Source organism: Camelus ferus, chromosome 11 (genome assembly GCF_009834535.1).
Source record: "Camelus ferus isolate YT-003-E chromosome 11, BCGSAC_Cfer_1.0, whole genome shotgun sequence".
In the NCBI taxonomy this organism is placed as follows: domain Eukaryota; kingdom Metazoa; phylum Chordata; class Mammalia; order Artiodactyla; family Camelidae; genus Camelus; species Camelus ferus.
This window is the reverse complement of record NC_045706.1, coordinates 75,211,703-75,226,743: the sequence shown is the minus strand read 5'-3', so window position 1 is coordinate 75,226,743 and position 15,041 is coordinate 75,211,703. Positions and strand designations below refer to the sequence as shown.

The 15,041-nt window shown below is 56.6% G+C and overlaps 1 protein-coding gene and 1 long non-coding RNA gene across 2 annotated transcripts in view; both read left to right on the top strand.

Annotated features, from left to right (window-relative positions):
- LOC116667303 overlaps window positions 1–444 on the top strand; it is a 44,568-nt gene extending 44,124 nt beyond the window's left edge. The window contains exon 4 of the long non-coding RNA XR_004324169.1: window positions 310–444. This is a non-coding gene — a long non-coding RNA (uncharacterized LOC116667303). The remainder of the gene's footprint in view (window positions 1–309) is intronic.
- Window positions 445–2,045: 1,601 nt separating this feature from the next.
- On the top strand, window positions 2,046–14,981 carry ZP4 (zona pellucida glycoprotein 4). Its single transcript, XM_032491928.1, is given in 15 exon segments — window positions 2,046–4,421; window positions 4,690–4,811; window positions 4,880–4,982; window positions 5,775–5,927; window positions 6,637–6,824; window positions 7,354–7,451; window positions 8,446–8,576; window positions 8,726–8,915; window positions 8,986–9,133; window positions 9,420–9,498; window positions 10,485–10,525; window positions 10,527–10,593; window positions 10,817–10,999; window positions 13,185–13,346; window positions 14,870–14,981. Coding segments are annotated over 13 exon segments (1,608 nt in total). The 5' UTR covers window positions 2,046–4,246; the 3' UTR covers window positions 10,930–10,999; window positions 13,185–13,346; window positions 14,870–14,981.
- The last annotated feature ends 60 nt before the right edge of the window (window positions 14,982–15,041 follow it).

Below are 15,041 nucleotides of genomic sequence, written 5' to 3'. Positions count from 1 at the left end.
AAAAAAGATTTAAATATGTAACCCAGCCCTTTTCTTGGAGTTCCAATCCCAAGGCATCCAACTGCCAGTCCAGCCTCATGATGTGACTGTAGCACGTCCCAAACCAGGCTCGAGACCTTCCCCTCGAGACCCGGCTTCCTCCCGGCCTCCACGTCTCAGTCGGCCGCGCCCACACCCCCAGGCTGCGCTCACCGGGAACCTGAGAGCCAGTCCTGACGCGCCCCCCCCCCCCCCCGCGCCCACTTAGCGCGTCACCAGATCTTGCCGCTTACCCCTTACCTAATTTCCACACCCTTCACTCCTCTCCAGCTCCGCCACCACCACCCCAGACCAGCCTACCGTCTTTTCTTACCGGGGCTACCGCTGAAGCCCCCCAGCCGACCCGCCACGCCGGCATGGCCCCTCAGCCTCTCCTCGCACGGCAGCCAGAGTAAGCTCTTCACAAGGTCAGTCTGCGCATTTCTTTCTCCAGCTTAAACCCCGGAGAGGGACTTCCCCTGCTCTCACGGTAAGAAACAGAGTACTGGCTGTGTTCTCCGAGGCTCCGGGTGGTCCAGCCCAGGCCTGTCTTCTCAGCATCCTCCCCCTGCCCCCACCCCAGACACACCCCCCTTCTTCCTTACCCTCGGCCGGTCTCCCAGCCCTCTCTGTCTGTTTATCATCGCACATATCGTCATTTTTTATCTATTTTTTCAAGTCCTTGATGACCTGTCTGCTCAAAAAGCCTGTTTTCAAAATCAGGGTCCAAGTCATGCATATTTTGCTCCATATTTGACCCCCAAGCATTTAGCTCCCACGCAGCACGTGTTCCTCACACGTCTGTCTATTGGATGATGGTCTGGCTGGAGATGTCAGATTTGTGATGAGCCAGTCAAACCCAGGGAGCGGACGAGAACGAGGAGGGAAGAGGGTCAGAGGAAGACTGGGAGCGTCCATCCGCGGGGCCCAGGAGGAGTGTGCCGGGCTGTGAGGCTGTGGGCAGTCAGACCACCAGGGAGCCGTGTAAGCGTCTCTGGAAAGGCCTCCCCTCAGCGCCAGTTACTTTCCGCGGTTGTACCTGCGTCTCCTGAGGAACTAACAGAACTGAGTATGGAATTTCCCGTCATCCTCTCCTTGTGGAACAGACACTTGCTTCACAGCCTGGGGTTGAATAAGGACCTGTGAGCAGTTGTCACTGAATTCTCTCCTTGGCCCCTCCCCAAGGAGACCCCAGTTCCCTGCAGGATGGAGCACAGGTGTGTCATGCACTATCTTCCAGGTGCAAAGGATCACTCTCCGAGAGGCTGGAGGAGAGCAGGTAAAGGGCCCACCTGGGTGAAGTGGCTGTGACAAGCCGCCTCCGACTTCTGAGAGCTGCCTGTCAGTCAGGCCCTCCTGCCCCTGAGAAGGATGGCGTCACTACCCCAGGGACAGGGAAGGCAGCACAACAGGAACACGGAGCCTCAGGAAAGTGATGCCAGATGCATGCAGGACGCCCGCCTGAGCTTGAATCTCAGATCAACAGCGGACTTTTAGTATCAGTATGTCCATGCAATGTTTAGACACATTTACACTAAAAAATTACCCATTGCTTCCTTTTTTATCTTTCTTTTTTTTTATTGAAGTCTGGTCAGTTTGCAATGTTGTGTCAGTTTCTAGTGTGCAGCACACTGTTTCAGTCACACAAGAACACACATACATGCCTTCTCATATTATTATGGGTCACTACAAGATAGTGAACGTTCTTCCCTGTGCTCTATAGTATGAATGTGTTTATATTATACCTAGTAGTCAGTATCTGCACGTCTCGAACTCAGTTTACCCCTTCCCCCCAGTAACCGTGGGTTTGTTCTCTGTGTCTGTGAGTCTGTTTCTGTTTTGTAAATAAGTTCACTTGTGTCTTTTTTTTAGATTCCACATATAAGTGATACCATGTGGTATTTTTCTTTCTCTTTCTGGCTGACTTCACTTAGACTTATGATCTCCAGGTCCATCCATGTTGCTGCAAATGGTACTATTTCATTCTTTTTTTATGGCTGAGTGATATTCTATTATATAAATATACCACATCAGAGCAGCACTATTTACAGTAGCCAAGACATGGAAACAGCCTAAATGTCCATCTGCAGGTGACTGGATACTCATTGCTTATTGAAAATTCAGATTTCCTAAGCATGCCGTGTATTTATGTGCTCAGCCTGGTAACCCTCACTGAAGTCTGCTCGTTCATGCTTTGATTCCTTCGTTCATCGGCCCTCCCATGAGTGCCAGCTGTGGGCCAGTCTCTGCTCCAGCTGCTGGCCCTGGGCAGTAAACAAGGCAAAATGCCTCCCGGGGCTCTCGGTCCATGATTAAGAACCAACCCAGGTGCCCGTGGCGTCTGGCAGCCGCCCCTCCGAGGGTGGGGCGACCTGCCTCTCTGCACAAGGTGTCCTCAGTCACTTACTGTTTAAAATTCCAGGTTTGCTCCTTTCGAGTGTTATTATTACTCTGTTCAATTCCCAGTACAACTGCGGTCTGTAACAGAGGCTTAATCAAGGAGGGGGTTTAAGGCAGGTCGGTGCAACCATTTCCCTGAAGGTCTGCAGTTCCAAGGGCCACCCTGAGGTGTCTTTGGAGGGGCCCCTCAAGTCCTGAGGCCTTTGCTGGTAAGCTGGAGCATCAGAATCCTTTCTTTCTCCCTCAAAGCAAGGGGGAGGATGTATAAACACAGCTCGGTGTTTCCTGGAAGCTAAAGCCTTCCTAAAAATCCATCTTCAAAGCTCATACTTTTCAACCAATGAGAAGCAATTCCTTCACCCCAAAAGCCAGGAGTCTTCTGCAGTCTCCAGTAAAGGGAAAAGCACGACCCGTCCCATGCAGGCTGACAGCGCCACCCAGTTCAGGAAGGAGGAAATGATCAACAGTTTCAGTCTGCAGTTTGGAAAGAGAGGGGTGAGATCAGATAATCCTGGCCTGTCCCTCATTTCTGCTCTGGGAAAAAATAAAGGGTGTTTATGAGAACTGTCCTCTGTTATTAAACTGAGATGATTGCTCCGGCCCTTCTCAAATGCTTTGCAATATTAATTTTTCACTAATGACATTTTTAATAGACTGTGTGATTCATCCCTGGCTGAGCCTTGCTCCAGCTGCGTCAGCGCGTGGGGCGGTAGCAGGCATGGCCCCAGTCTCTGATGCAGATGGGAGTCGCTCATTACCCGCTGCCGGGGCCAATTTGCATCTCTGATTTGTGAGCGGTCTTTCTCCAGCTGTTACCTCAATTTGTCCTTGCAGCCGCTTCCAGCAGTTCTGGAGAATTTTATGTAGTAAAACTTTGCAAGGTCCCTGGGAGCGGAGGTAAGGGGACACTGTGGGAGACCCCGGAAGCTAGTTTCCACGCTGTCACATCACCAGTGAGGAGTGCACACGTCACTCCTGAACCTCTGAGAAGCCCCGGAACCCGGCACCGTGACTTTAACTGAACAGCTGCCAGCACACGTCAATCACATCTTGTAAAGAGACCCATTTTCCACAAAAATGTGGAAAGCAAGCAAACAAGGACAGAAACACAGGTGAATGATAAGAGATTTCCCACTGTCCACAAGAGGCAGAATTAGCTTGAGGGGTCCATCTCAGAATCCAGCCGTTGACCTGTGTCCTCTAATGGGGACCCAGTAGGACAGCTGTGGAAAATAAAAGCTTTGGAATCTGTCAAGAAAAGACCCCTGTGGTGGAATTCTCCTTTAGGACCAGGGAAACTTTCTAGGCAGCTTTTCTCAAGAATCAGGTTTAAATTTTTCTGGGGTTTCAAGCCAGGCTCCAAAGGTGCAGGGACTTCTCTCCAAAGCTTAGGGCCAGTGGAGACGGTGACAAGGGTCCTTGAAGGCCCCGACGATGTTGACTGAGTCCCTTTTCTTGGTGAAGCCCCGGGCCAGACACTCAGTGTCTCACCTCGTCTCTCCTGCCGGGAGAGACCCTTCCCAGTTTACAGATGAGAAAACTGAGATTCCGAGAGGTAGTAACTGCCCCTGCTGGGTGAGCTGGTAAAGTACTGCCCTCAGCCACCCTGAGGAAGCCTCTCTCAGCTGAGACGCCGCATCCTCCCCGCCCACCTGCGGTGTTTGAGGGCTGCAGCTGTGCCTCAAGTGGCCGGAGCTGAGGAGTCACCTCTGGGAGGAGGCCCACCTGCGGCCACCCGACTGCACCTGAAGCCAGTTCTGTGTATATAAGGACGCCGAGCGCAGGCCCGCAGGCTCTCGGGAAGGAGGTGCAGGCTTCCGGCCGCGTCATGCGGTGGCTGCAGTCCGTCTGGCTCTGCCTCCCGCTGTCCCTGGCTCTGAGCGGCCAGCCTGAGCCCAGGGGGCCCGGTGACCCTGGTGCCCCCCACTGTGGGCCCGAGGGCTTCCTGTTCACAGGGAACTTGAGCCTGGAGGCGGCCGCTCCTCCCGCCCTGGTAGCTTGGGGTAAGCGACTGTAGCCAGCCCTGGCCTGGCTCCCGGGCCGCCTGAAACGGCCCGCCAGCTGCCCTCCCCCGGGAACCTCTGCTGAACCCTGCAGCCTCTCTCCCTAGAAGGAACCTTCCGAGACGCAGCTTGGCTTCTGAACCCGATTCCCCTCCTTTCCTGCCCTTACCTGGCGCTGACCCCGGCGCCAAGGCAAAGCTGGCCGTCCTGAGGGGCAGCCTGGGGACCACAGAGTCTGACCTTCGGTGTTTCCCGCTCCCAACCGCAGACCAGCGCGGGCTGCTGCACAGGCTGCGGAATGACTCTGACTGCGGCACCCGGGTCGGCACGGGCCCCGGCAGCTCTGTGCTGGTGGAGGCGGCCTACGGCGGCTGCTACGTCACCCAGTGGGTGAGTCCCCGGCCCGCGGGGGGCGCGGGCCCGAGCCCCGGCCGGCTGACCCGGGCCTGTCTCTCCAGGACACACACTACGTCATGCCGGTTGGAGTGGAAGAAGCGGATGCGGCCGGGCGCAGGGTGGTGACCAAGACACAGCTGTTCAAGTGCCCTGTGGCTCTCCCGGGTAAGGCAGGCGGAGGCCCCTGCCCGGAGGATGCCCTCTCCCGCCCTGCAGTGACGCTGGCGCCCGAGGGGGCCGTCGTCCGCCCCTCGCCTCCCCAGGGGGGCACCCGGGACACCCGGCTGCGAGCCTGACCTGCGCCCCCACCCGCCGGGGGGCCGACCGCGCACCCCTCCTGGCTCTGCCCCCAGGACCGGAGCTTCCCTCCAAGGTGGGGGAGGAGGCTGACAGTGCCCGGAGACAAATGCCCGGGAGAAGCAGACCGGGCGCTGAGGCCGGGGCTCAGGCCCTGCAGCTGGGGCTGCTTGACCCCTTAACCGGGGCATTAACGGGAATCAGATGCCGGCTGTCCCCGCGGACCTGGCTCCCCGCCCCCGGAGCCGCCGGCCCGAGGGTGAGGCTGATGAACCGCCGACCCTGCCCCCCCCACCCCGCCCCAGCTGCAGAACCAGAACACAGGGCATCGCGAAGTGGCGCCCACACCACTCACGGGCGCCAAGAGGGGTCGCCCCAAGCCCAGGAGGAGAATTCTTTGAGTAAAAGAGGAAAGGGCCTCACTGCTCCTCACTTCTACCAGTCTTGTTTGTATTTCCTTCTTCAGAACGACTCAGTTCAGGGGACCCTCATAAGGTGACTTAAGGCTGACTTTTCTGGTGGACACTTGCCCTCTAGTGCGTGTCGACCCCAGGCACTGGATACATGTGGGAATTCACAGTTAATGCTTTGTAACAAAGTGGTCTCTTTAAAAGCCAGACTTGTTACCTGGCTTGAGTTACTCTCCCCTTCCAAATCCAGCCCGAGACGTCCCTAACGCTGGCGTCTGTGACTCCATCCCAGCGTGGGACAGGCTGCCGTGCGCTCCCTCGCCCAGCACCCGAGGAGACTGCGAGCGGCTGGGATGCTGCTACGACGCTGAGGAGGAAAATCCCTGTTACTACGGAAACACAGGTGAGCCCCCGCGTGTTTGAGATCAGCTGAGGACAAGTGCCCGTTACCTGCACTCACCCAAAGGAGGGTGGTCTGCACCCCGCAGAAGGCAGACACTGAAGGGGACCAGAGGCTGAGGTACAAGCATGCATCCTGGTACACTGGGCCCCGAGAGACGGAGCTTTCTACGGCCTTCCATCATCCACTCCAGAATCCCACGCAAAGCAAGTCCCAGTCAATGAACCCAAGAAGCCAAGTCGATGGGCAAGATGCTAATTAACAGGAATTTAACCAGTTCCCAAGAAACAGCCCCTCTGGTGGCCGACAGTCTGTCTAGAGAGTTTTATTTCAAAAGCCTGTTTGTCCCAAATCACCCTCCCAAGTTTTTCTCGTGTAAAGTGATGCTCATTAAACAGCAGCTGCCACCCTCCCCTCCAGTCCTGGCTGATGAGTGAAGCAGGCAGGTTCTGCTCCTCCCGGCCTCAGGGGAGGCTGTGGGGAGGCTCCGTGCTGTGCTGGGTGCAGGACTCAGACTCCGGCGCTCATGCAGAGCCTTGGCGAGGCCTGGGTGGCTGAACTGCATCCAGGTCGCTAGGTCACCAGCAGGGCTGCCAGCTTCTCTAGGAGGCTGGGGCGAGGTAGAAGTCACTGGCCTAACTGTTAGGTCTTGTCTAGCCAGCCCCGTAACGAGAGGCCACCTGCCTTTAGCACCACTGCTCTGGTGTTTCAGTGACCTCACACTGTACCCAGGACGGCCACTTCTCCATCGCCGTGTCTCGGAATGTGACCTCGCCCCCGCTGCTCTTGAATTCTGTGCACTTGGCCTTCAGGAATGACAGCGAGTGTGAACCCGTGATGGTGACGCACACCTTTGTCCTGTTCCAGTTCCCCGTCACTGCCTGTGGCACCACCAAGCAGGTGAGTGGGCTGGCTGCGGGCCCTGGTCTGACTCAACGTCGGGCAGGGATGCCCGGGACCAGGGGAGGTCGGGGATCTCAGCCCTGCAGGTCACACGGACGGCAGCTGGGTTGGGTCAGACAGTCTCCTCATCCCAGAGGAAGGGATGGCCTCCCTCTCTGGGCCCGCAGCCAGGCCATCACGCCTGTGCCCCCGCGTGGGGCTGGCCTCTGACCGGGCTGCAGAGCAACTAACATGTCCCTGCTGCCCCCCTGGGACACAAGCAGGGAGGTCCATGGAGGTGGCTGGTGTCTCTGGCCGCCTCATCTGAGCACTCGGAGCCCCTTGCTGTCCCTCTGTCCTGAAAGCAAGGTGCAGTGACCACTTTCCTGGTTAGGGGAGGCCCTGCCTGTGGCTCCGTTCACGCTGCAGCATTTGTGCAGCATCAGAGGGCATCTGGGTGGCCGGGTGAGGCTGGGCCAGAGCGAGCTCCAGAGGCGGCGGCAGCACCGGGCTGTGGGGTGACGGCCGCCCTCGCCTGCCCCTGCAGGTCACCGGAAACCAAGCGGTGTATGAGAACGAGCTGGTGGCCACCAGGGATGTGCGAACTTGGAGCCAGGGTTCTATCACCCGAGACAGTGTCTTCAGGTAAAGGGCTCAGTTAACCCGACCCTGCTTGGCCAGGACGCCTGACTTCCCTTCCCCCACGAAGCGGGAGCTCTAGGGCGAGCCCACGAAAATGCCTGCCTCGTGCGGGAGACTGCGGCCTTGGCTGTCCGGTCTCGCTGACCGTCATTGGATCTGTAGCCCTGACACCGACTTGATCCCAGCCTCAGACTCGCCTGGACCTCTGGTTCATCTGACCGGCTCTCCTGTTTCTCATTTTGGCCTCCACTGTCTAAGCTGCAGCAAAAAGGATCCCTTTAAAACCCTAGACCAGGGGGAGGGACAGCTCGGTGGCAGAGCGCGTGCTCAGCACGCACGAGGCCCTGGGTTCCATCCCCAGTCCCTCCGCTGAGAGGAAAAGCTAAACAAAAACCTAATTATCCCCTCAAATGATAAAAGTAAACTTAAATTTTTTTTTTAAAAAACTCTTACATCAGAGAGCACAGAGAGCTCCTTATCTGGTTTCCCGTAGCTTCAAGGTAACATCCTGAGCATAACCTCGGGGCCCCGCACCAGGCAGCTTCTGCTTCTCCAGCCCCATCTGGTCCAACGTCCTCAGTCCTTCACCCACTGTCCCCTAGACTGTCCCTCCAGTGTCTTCAGAGGACCTCAGACTCCTCCTGCCTCCACACTGTTCTGTCCTCTCCCCCGACCTCCCCGTCACTCCTCTCCAGCCTCCTCTGGATCCCAGTGCCTGCGGCACCTTCCTGTCGGTGCCTCCCCCTCCCCCGCACCATGTCTCGTGCCTGTGCGGCTCTGCCCAGCTCCCGAGTGCTGGGAAGTCCAGTCTGCAGATCAGGTCCATGAACACGGCTCTCACAAGGCCGGAACCACCCCCAGCCTGGCTCTAACTCGCCCAGCGCGCAGCCGCAGCAGCCCCTCACCCCTGCAGAGAGGTGTCCCCCACACAAGCTCTTGTAGAGAGATGCCCCCCGCCCCACGAGCTCTCCGGCCAGTGTCCCGTTTTCCCCGCCAGGCTCCGCGTCGGCTGCAGCTACTCCGTGAGCAGCAGCGCTTTCCCGGCGAGCATCCAGGTCCTCACCCTCCCGCCCCCGCTGCCCGAGGCCCAGCCCGGACCCCTCACTATGGAACTTCGGATCGCCAAAGGTGAGGCCCTTTGGGAGGGGAAGTCCTGTCACTTTTCGGGGCAGGAAGACGCCCCTCTGTAACAGGAAGCTTGCCCGAGGTGTTCACAGGGCGACGGTCTGTCCCGGGCGGCCCGGTGCCCAGCCTCCCCCGTGTCATGGCCCCTGCAGACTCGCACTACGGCTCCTACTACGCAGCCGGTGACTACCCGGTGGTGAAGCTGCTCCGGGACCCCATACACGTGGAGGTCTCGCTCCGCGGCAGGGCGGACCCCTCCCTCGGGCTGCGCCTGCAGCAGTGCTGGGCCACCCCCGGCGCGAGCGCCCTGCTCCAGCCCCAGTGGCCCCTGCTGGTGAAGGGGTAAGTGCCGCCCTGCGCCCGCTCGCGGCCCCTCCAGGAAGCCCCCCTGACGGCCGGTGTCTTTGCTCAGATGCCCCTACGCGGGAGACAATTACCGGACCAGACTGGTCCCCGTGCGGGAGGCCCCGGGCCTGCCGCTCCCCTCCCACCACCAGCGTTTCAGCATCTCCACCTTCAGCTTTGTGGACTCGGTGTCGAAGCAGGCGCTCAAGGGACCGGTATGCCCCCCCCCCCGGCCCCCAGCTCAACTGTTCCCACGCTGCCCCCTCAGCCAGGGTGCTCCCGCAGAGCTGGGCTGTGGGTGCTGCTCCGAGCGGCTCTCGATGCCAGTGGCGCGAGTGGCGCTTGTCAACTAGCCCTAGTGTCCCGGGGCTTCTGTGAGATCAGCTTCATTCATCAGTCTTCCGATAACTTCCTCAGCTTCTTCCTGGGGGAGATGAAGCAGGTTTGGAGCCTCTCCCTCTGGGGCGGGGCCACACCGCGACCCCAGTTCTGTTCCCCCAGGTGTACCTGCACTGCAGCGCCGCCGTCTGCCAGCCCGCTGGGGCGGCACCCTGCCGGGTAACCTGTCCCGCTGCCAGGCGTGAGTACCCAGGCCGTCCTACACTGGAGGACAGGTCTGTGTGGAGGGGAGGCCCGGGGCTAGCCTGCAGCCTGTGGGCAAACGAATCAAACGGAAGGCTCGAATTACTAACGGGGCCCCTTTAAAGCACTGACAATGCGGAGACTCCCAGGCCCTCTAAGTGTAGGCTCTAAATTCTTAGCTCTCAGCCTTAGCTTCCTTCCATGTGAATCCTGACCTGAGGCAGGAGGCAGACTGGTTCGTGGCCTGTCCGTGGCTCAGTCTAGTAAAACACTTCTGGTCTAGCCAGACACAGACTGACTTCAAGTCTGCTGGAAGGCAGGTCTGGCCATGCCTGCAGGTGGAGCACGGCTGCAGCCCGAGTGTGCGCTCTCGCTGGTCAGGGTCGGTGCGCCCAGCGTGTGCACTTCCGCCAGATCCACTAACACCTACCCAGCCCCTGAACCAGATTCAGGACCCCCTGAAGCTTTAAGTCCTTCTGGCAAAAAAAAAAAAAAAAAAGGAAAGAAAAGAAAAAGAAAAACATAGTATTTCTCATAACTGTCATCACATGCTGGCTACTCCAGTGACACATAGGCACTCACACACGTGGGCCCTGGTCCTCCCCGAGCCACGCCTGTTTCTCGTGCGGCCCTCCCGTCCAGTCTAAGACGCACACTGGGAGCTCTGCGAGGCCCGACAGCCGGCACTAGAGACGGCGGGAGCGCAGCTGTCCCCGCCCTCCCGGTCTCCCTCGCGTCGCGGGGCCTCAGGATCAAGTGCCGCTGTGCCCCCACCTCCGTCAGGAGGGGTGACCGCTGGGGACAGTCTAGCTTCTCTGGTGAACCCGAGGCAACGGCGCTCCCCTGAGCGGCGCGTTTGTATGAGGCACTGAGGCAGGAGCGGAGCCACGCGTACCGGGGACCCGGCCCCACTTCGGACGCGTTCCTGACCACGCCCACCACGCGCACGGCTTCTACCGGATCCCTGCCGCGTCTCTCCAACAGGGAGAAGGCGCTCAGAGGGCCCCCTTCAGAACAGCACGGCCCTGCATTTCCAGCGAGGGCCCCATGATCCTGCTCCAGGCTACTCGGGACCCTGCAGAGGAGCTCAGGGAAATACTCAGGTGAGTGGAAGGGGACCCACCTCCGGTCCTGTACCTGAACCACTGGCCAAGCCGCAGCTGCTTCCTCACCCTGGCTTGCCCCTTGCTGATCTGGTCGACGGGAACCTCAAAGGGCCTGTCCAGCTTTCTCCCCAGTAGCTCGCGACTGGCAGCCTCCACCAGGCCCGGAGGCACCTGGCTTCACCCGCACTAGCCCGCCTTCCCCCGCAGGGTCTCCGGTGGACGCCCGCGCGCTGTGGGTGGCTGGCCTCTCTGGAACCGTGATCGTCGGAGCCGCCTTAGGGGCCCTGTCCGCGTCCTGCTTGGCCATCAGGAAGTGGAGATGAGTTACTGGGACCAAGCGTGTCAATAAAACCCGTTTGCACTCACGGCCTGTGCCCGCTTCTCATTGGAAAGGTAAAGAGCAATTTCTTGAGCTCACCCGTCGGCATCTCCTTTTTCCAGCCTGGAAGTCATTTTCTTTTTTATCTGAGAATAAAAAAAGATACCCTATTTTCTCCAGCCCTTCCATCTTAATAGAAAAACACTTCAGTAGAATTTCCTAGTCAGTGAATTAACAACTTCAAGCAGAATCGACAAGAACTAAAGGTCTCAGACTTAGCAAAGATCCCGGCGCGCTCCTGAGGGGCAGCAAGCAAAACTCTCCCACGAGAGGAACCGCTCGGGCAGAGTTCGCCTGCAGCTCCTCACGCGTCTTCCCGACGCCGGTCCTCGGGCTCCGGTGGGCGGCAGGGCCGAAGGAGGCTGAGGAAGCAGCCTGCCTGCCCCGCCCGGGGCTTCTGATGCAGTGGCTCTGGGCTGAGGCTCGGGGGCTTGGTTTCTCAGCATTTCTCGTGTGGTCCTGATCTTTCTATTCCAAGCATCACACTTCAGAAACTAACGTCCAGAACAAAGCCAAAAAGAGGTATCTGGTCATGGATGACCAGCTGGAAATGGCGTGATCAGAAGAGCTGCTGTTTCGAGCCAGAACCAAAGAGTCACTTCCTAGTTGTGTAGCTCTTAAGACTAGCAGAGAAATGGGACGTAGGCGTGGGGTGACGTCCCAAGGTGAACATTCCAGGCAAAGGACTCTAGTAACTCACAGTCCTGGCCGAGCTCCGGGGACGGGTGTCCTCTCTTCCCAGGGAGGGGAGTGGGCGGGGGGCTGGAGGAGGCTGGAAATGGCAGCTTGACGTCGGCCCCATGTGTGGAAATGCTTTACGGGGTCTTCGTGTTTGATGAAGTAACCACCCCTCACATCAGGGGGATGACATTAGAAGACTATTTCAGCCTCCAGCAGGGAAGTTACTCACGGGGCCTGGGCACAGGAGGAACAGGAAACCACAAGCTGCACCCGAGATCAGTGGCCATTCAGGAGGAATCCTACTGTTTTTAGTAGAAGCCAGCCCCTGCCACCTCCACCTCCACCTAGAATGTTCAGACCAGGGTCTGGTGTGACTGTCAGCCCAACATCTAACCTCTGCAGACCCAACCTTCTCCCTCCTGAAATAAGGACTAAATTGTCTCTACCTTTCTGTCTCTGCACTTTTGGCTCTTAGAACATTCTTAATCCCATCTCCCGTTGGTCCTGCTTCCTGGCTCTCCCTGGGAAATGCAACTTCCCTGATTCCTTGCTCAGAACCTCCATGCCGGGAGCTGCGGATGTGCTCTTGTGTCTCCACGACAGCACACTTCTGCCTCCTGAAAGCTAAAGACTAGCTTTTGTTTATTTTTACTTAATTTTTATACTTTTTGACAGTCAGTTTACAATGTGTGAATTTCTGGTGTTCAGCACACTGCTTCAGTCACACATGTACATACATATATGCCTTCTCATGTTACTGTGGGTTACTACAAGATACTGAACGCACTTCTTGTGCTCTACAGTATGAATATGTTTGTTTTATGTATACCAGTCAGTATCTGCACATCTTGCACTCCCAATTTATCCCTTCCCACCCCCTTAGCCCTCTGGTAACCATAAGTTTGTTTTCTATGTCTTGTGAGTCTGTTTTGTAAATAAGTTCACTTGTATCTTTTTTTATATTCCACGTATAAGTGATGTCACATGGTATTTTTCTTTCTCATTCTGGCTTCCTTCACTTAGAATAACAATCTCCAGGTCCATCCATACTGCTGCAAATGGCATTTTAAGATTCTTTTTTATGGCTGAATAGTATTCCATTGTATTAATATACCACAACTTCCATTCATCTGTCAGTGGACATTTAAGTTGCTTCCATGTGTTGACTGTTGTAAATAGTGCTGCTGTGAACACTGGGTGCATCTTTTCAAATTCGAGTTTTCCCCAGATACATGCACAGGAGTGGGATTGCGGATCACAGGGTAAGTCCATTTTTAGTTTTTTCAGGAATCTCCATACTGTTTTCCATAGTGGCTGCACCAAACTGCATTCCCACCAGCAGTGGAGGAGGGTTCCCTGTTCTCCACACCCTCTCCAGCATTTGCCATTTGTGGACTTTCTGACTAGCTTTTGTTTAATGAAAGTCTGAGCAAGCTTTTGCTGTAACAGCCACAGGCCGGGGGGAGCGGAAATTAGGCAGTCCTGCTACTCACCAGCCTCCTCTCACTTTTCCCAAAGAAGCAGTGCTCCTTCCATCCTTGCTGACGTGAAAGACTGAAGATGAGGCCACAGAGAAGTAAATCGCCTCCCCCAGGGCTCCCAAGTCGCCCAGCAACGGCCGAACCAGGCGAAGGCTGTCACCTCTGGAGGACAGAGCAGCAGACAGAGGGCTGCTTTACGGTCAGTCCAGAACAGGCTTCAGGGATATTGGGTACACCTGCCAGGTTTTGTCCCTTAGTCTCGTTGGAGGAGAAGGGTTGGAGCGTAACGGCTACTTCTCCAAGTGGGCAAAGCGTTCTTGCTCTGAGCCTGGTCCCTGGTCAGTACAGGAGCACTGCCCTCTGAAGGCTGTCAGAATGTGTCAAACATACCTGTGAGGTTATTCTTCCAATAAAGCACCTGCTTTCTTCCCCTGGGGGTTACTTGGCTGTATTGCGATCTGTGGGGCAAACGTTAGGGACACGGGGTGGGGTGGGGCGGGGAGAAGCACCAACCTGGGGACAGAGACCCAGGGACCTGTCTGCCAGACACCTCACCGTGGCAAAGCCACAGCCCGGAAGCGGCCCTGAGATGGAGGGGGTGGTGGCTGGGGGTCTGGTACCTGTGACAGCCGCCTTCACGGCCGGCTGCACCACCCAGACCTCGGCAAAGCCAGACTTTCATCCTGGGAGTTCCCTTGTCCTTGTGTAGGACAAAGGGCCTGGCCCAGACCAGGAGCTCAGGGAACTGCTGGGTGACGACACCAAGCTCTGACCCAATTTAACCAGCTTTCAAGGAGCCCAGAAAATCCCAGAGGACAACTGGCTGGCTTCTAACCAGATTCTCGCTCCTGACCAGGCAGGCATTTTAAGGCCGGCAGGCCGCCCGCCTCTGCCAGCAGCCCCCCTCCCGCCTGACTCCTGGGGCTGCCAGGAAAGGAAAAGCTTCACCATAACCACAGACTGTCCCTTCATCAGAAACCAGGCCCCCAACAAACAAATGTCTATCGTTTGACCGTCACGAAACCCAGACGTTAGAGTTCCTGTTAAAACACCACAGCTCACGTCTCCCCTGGGGGAAAAGTACTTAACCAAGGAATACAACTGCCATGAAGAAAGCTCACCAGCCAGTAGCAGCTGCAACACTGGCCCTTCAGAAAGCAGCCTTGGCTGGCCTAGCCGCACAGCTTTATTTAGGCATAACTTACATTGCGGGTAATTCACGCATTTAAAGTGAAAGCTGAGCGGTTTCCAGTAAATTCATAATTGTGCAACTGCCACTCGACTTTAGGACATTTTCACCATCCTCCAAGAAACCCCATTAGAAGTCACTCCCTATTTGCAACCCCCCCAGCCCCGGACAGTCACAAATTTGTCTATGTCATATAATAAATGAATAAGTGAATGAAGTCATTTAATTCGTGTGGCCTTCGTGACTCCCGTTTTCACTGCATAATGTTTTTGAGGTTCATTTTCATTGTGTACGGAGTCTGCACTTCAGTCCTCCTTACAGCGGGAAACGGTCCATTGTTGCATTTGTGTCCATTTATCAGCCAATGGGCATGTGGGTGGTTTCTGCCTTTTGTTATTACGACGAATGCTGCTCTGAACCAGAAACGGACCCACAGACAGAAAACAAATGGTTACCAAAGGCGGAAGGGGTGGGAGGGAGGAATAAATGAGGAATTTGGGTTTAACTTGTACACACCATGATATATAAAATAGATAAACAACGACCCGCTGTGGAGCACCAGGAAGTATGTTCAGTGTCCTGTAATAACCTGCAATGGGAAAGAACACGTACATACAACAGGGTTACTAGCTGCCCACCCACAACTAAGTAATCAGCTCCACTTCCATGAAAACACCGCGGCTGTGAATTCACGTGCACGTTCTC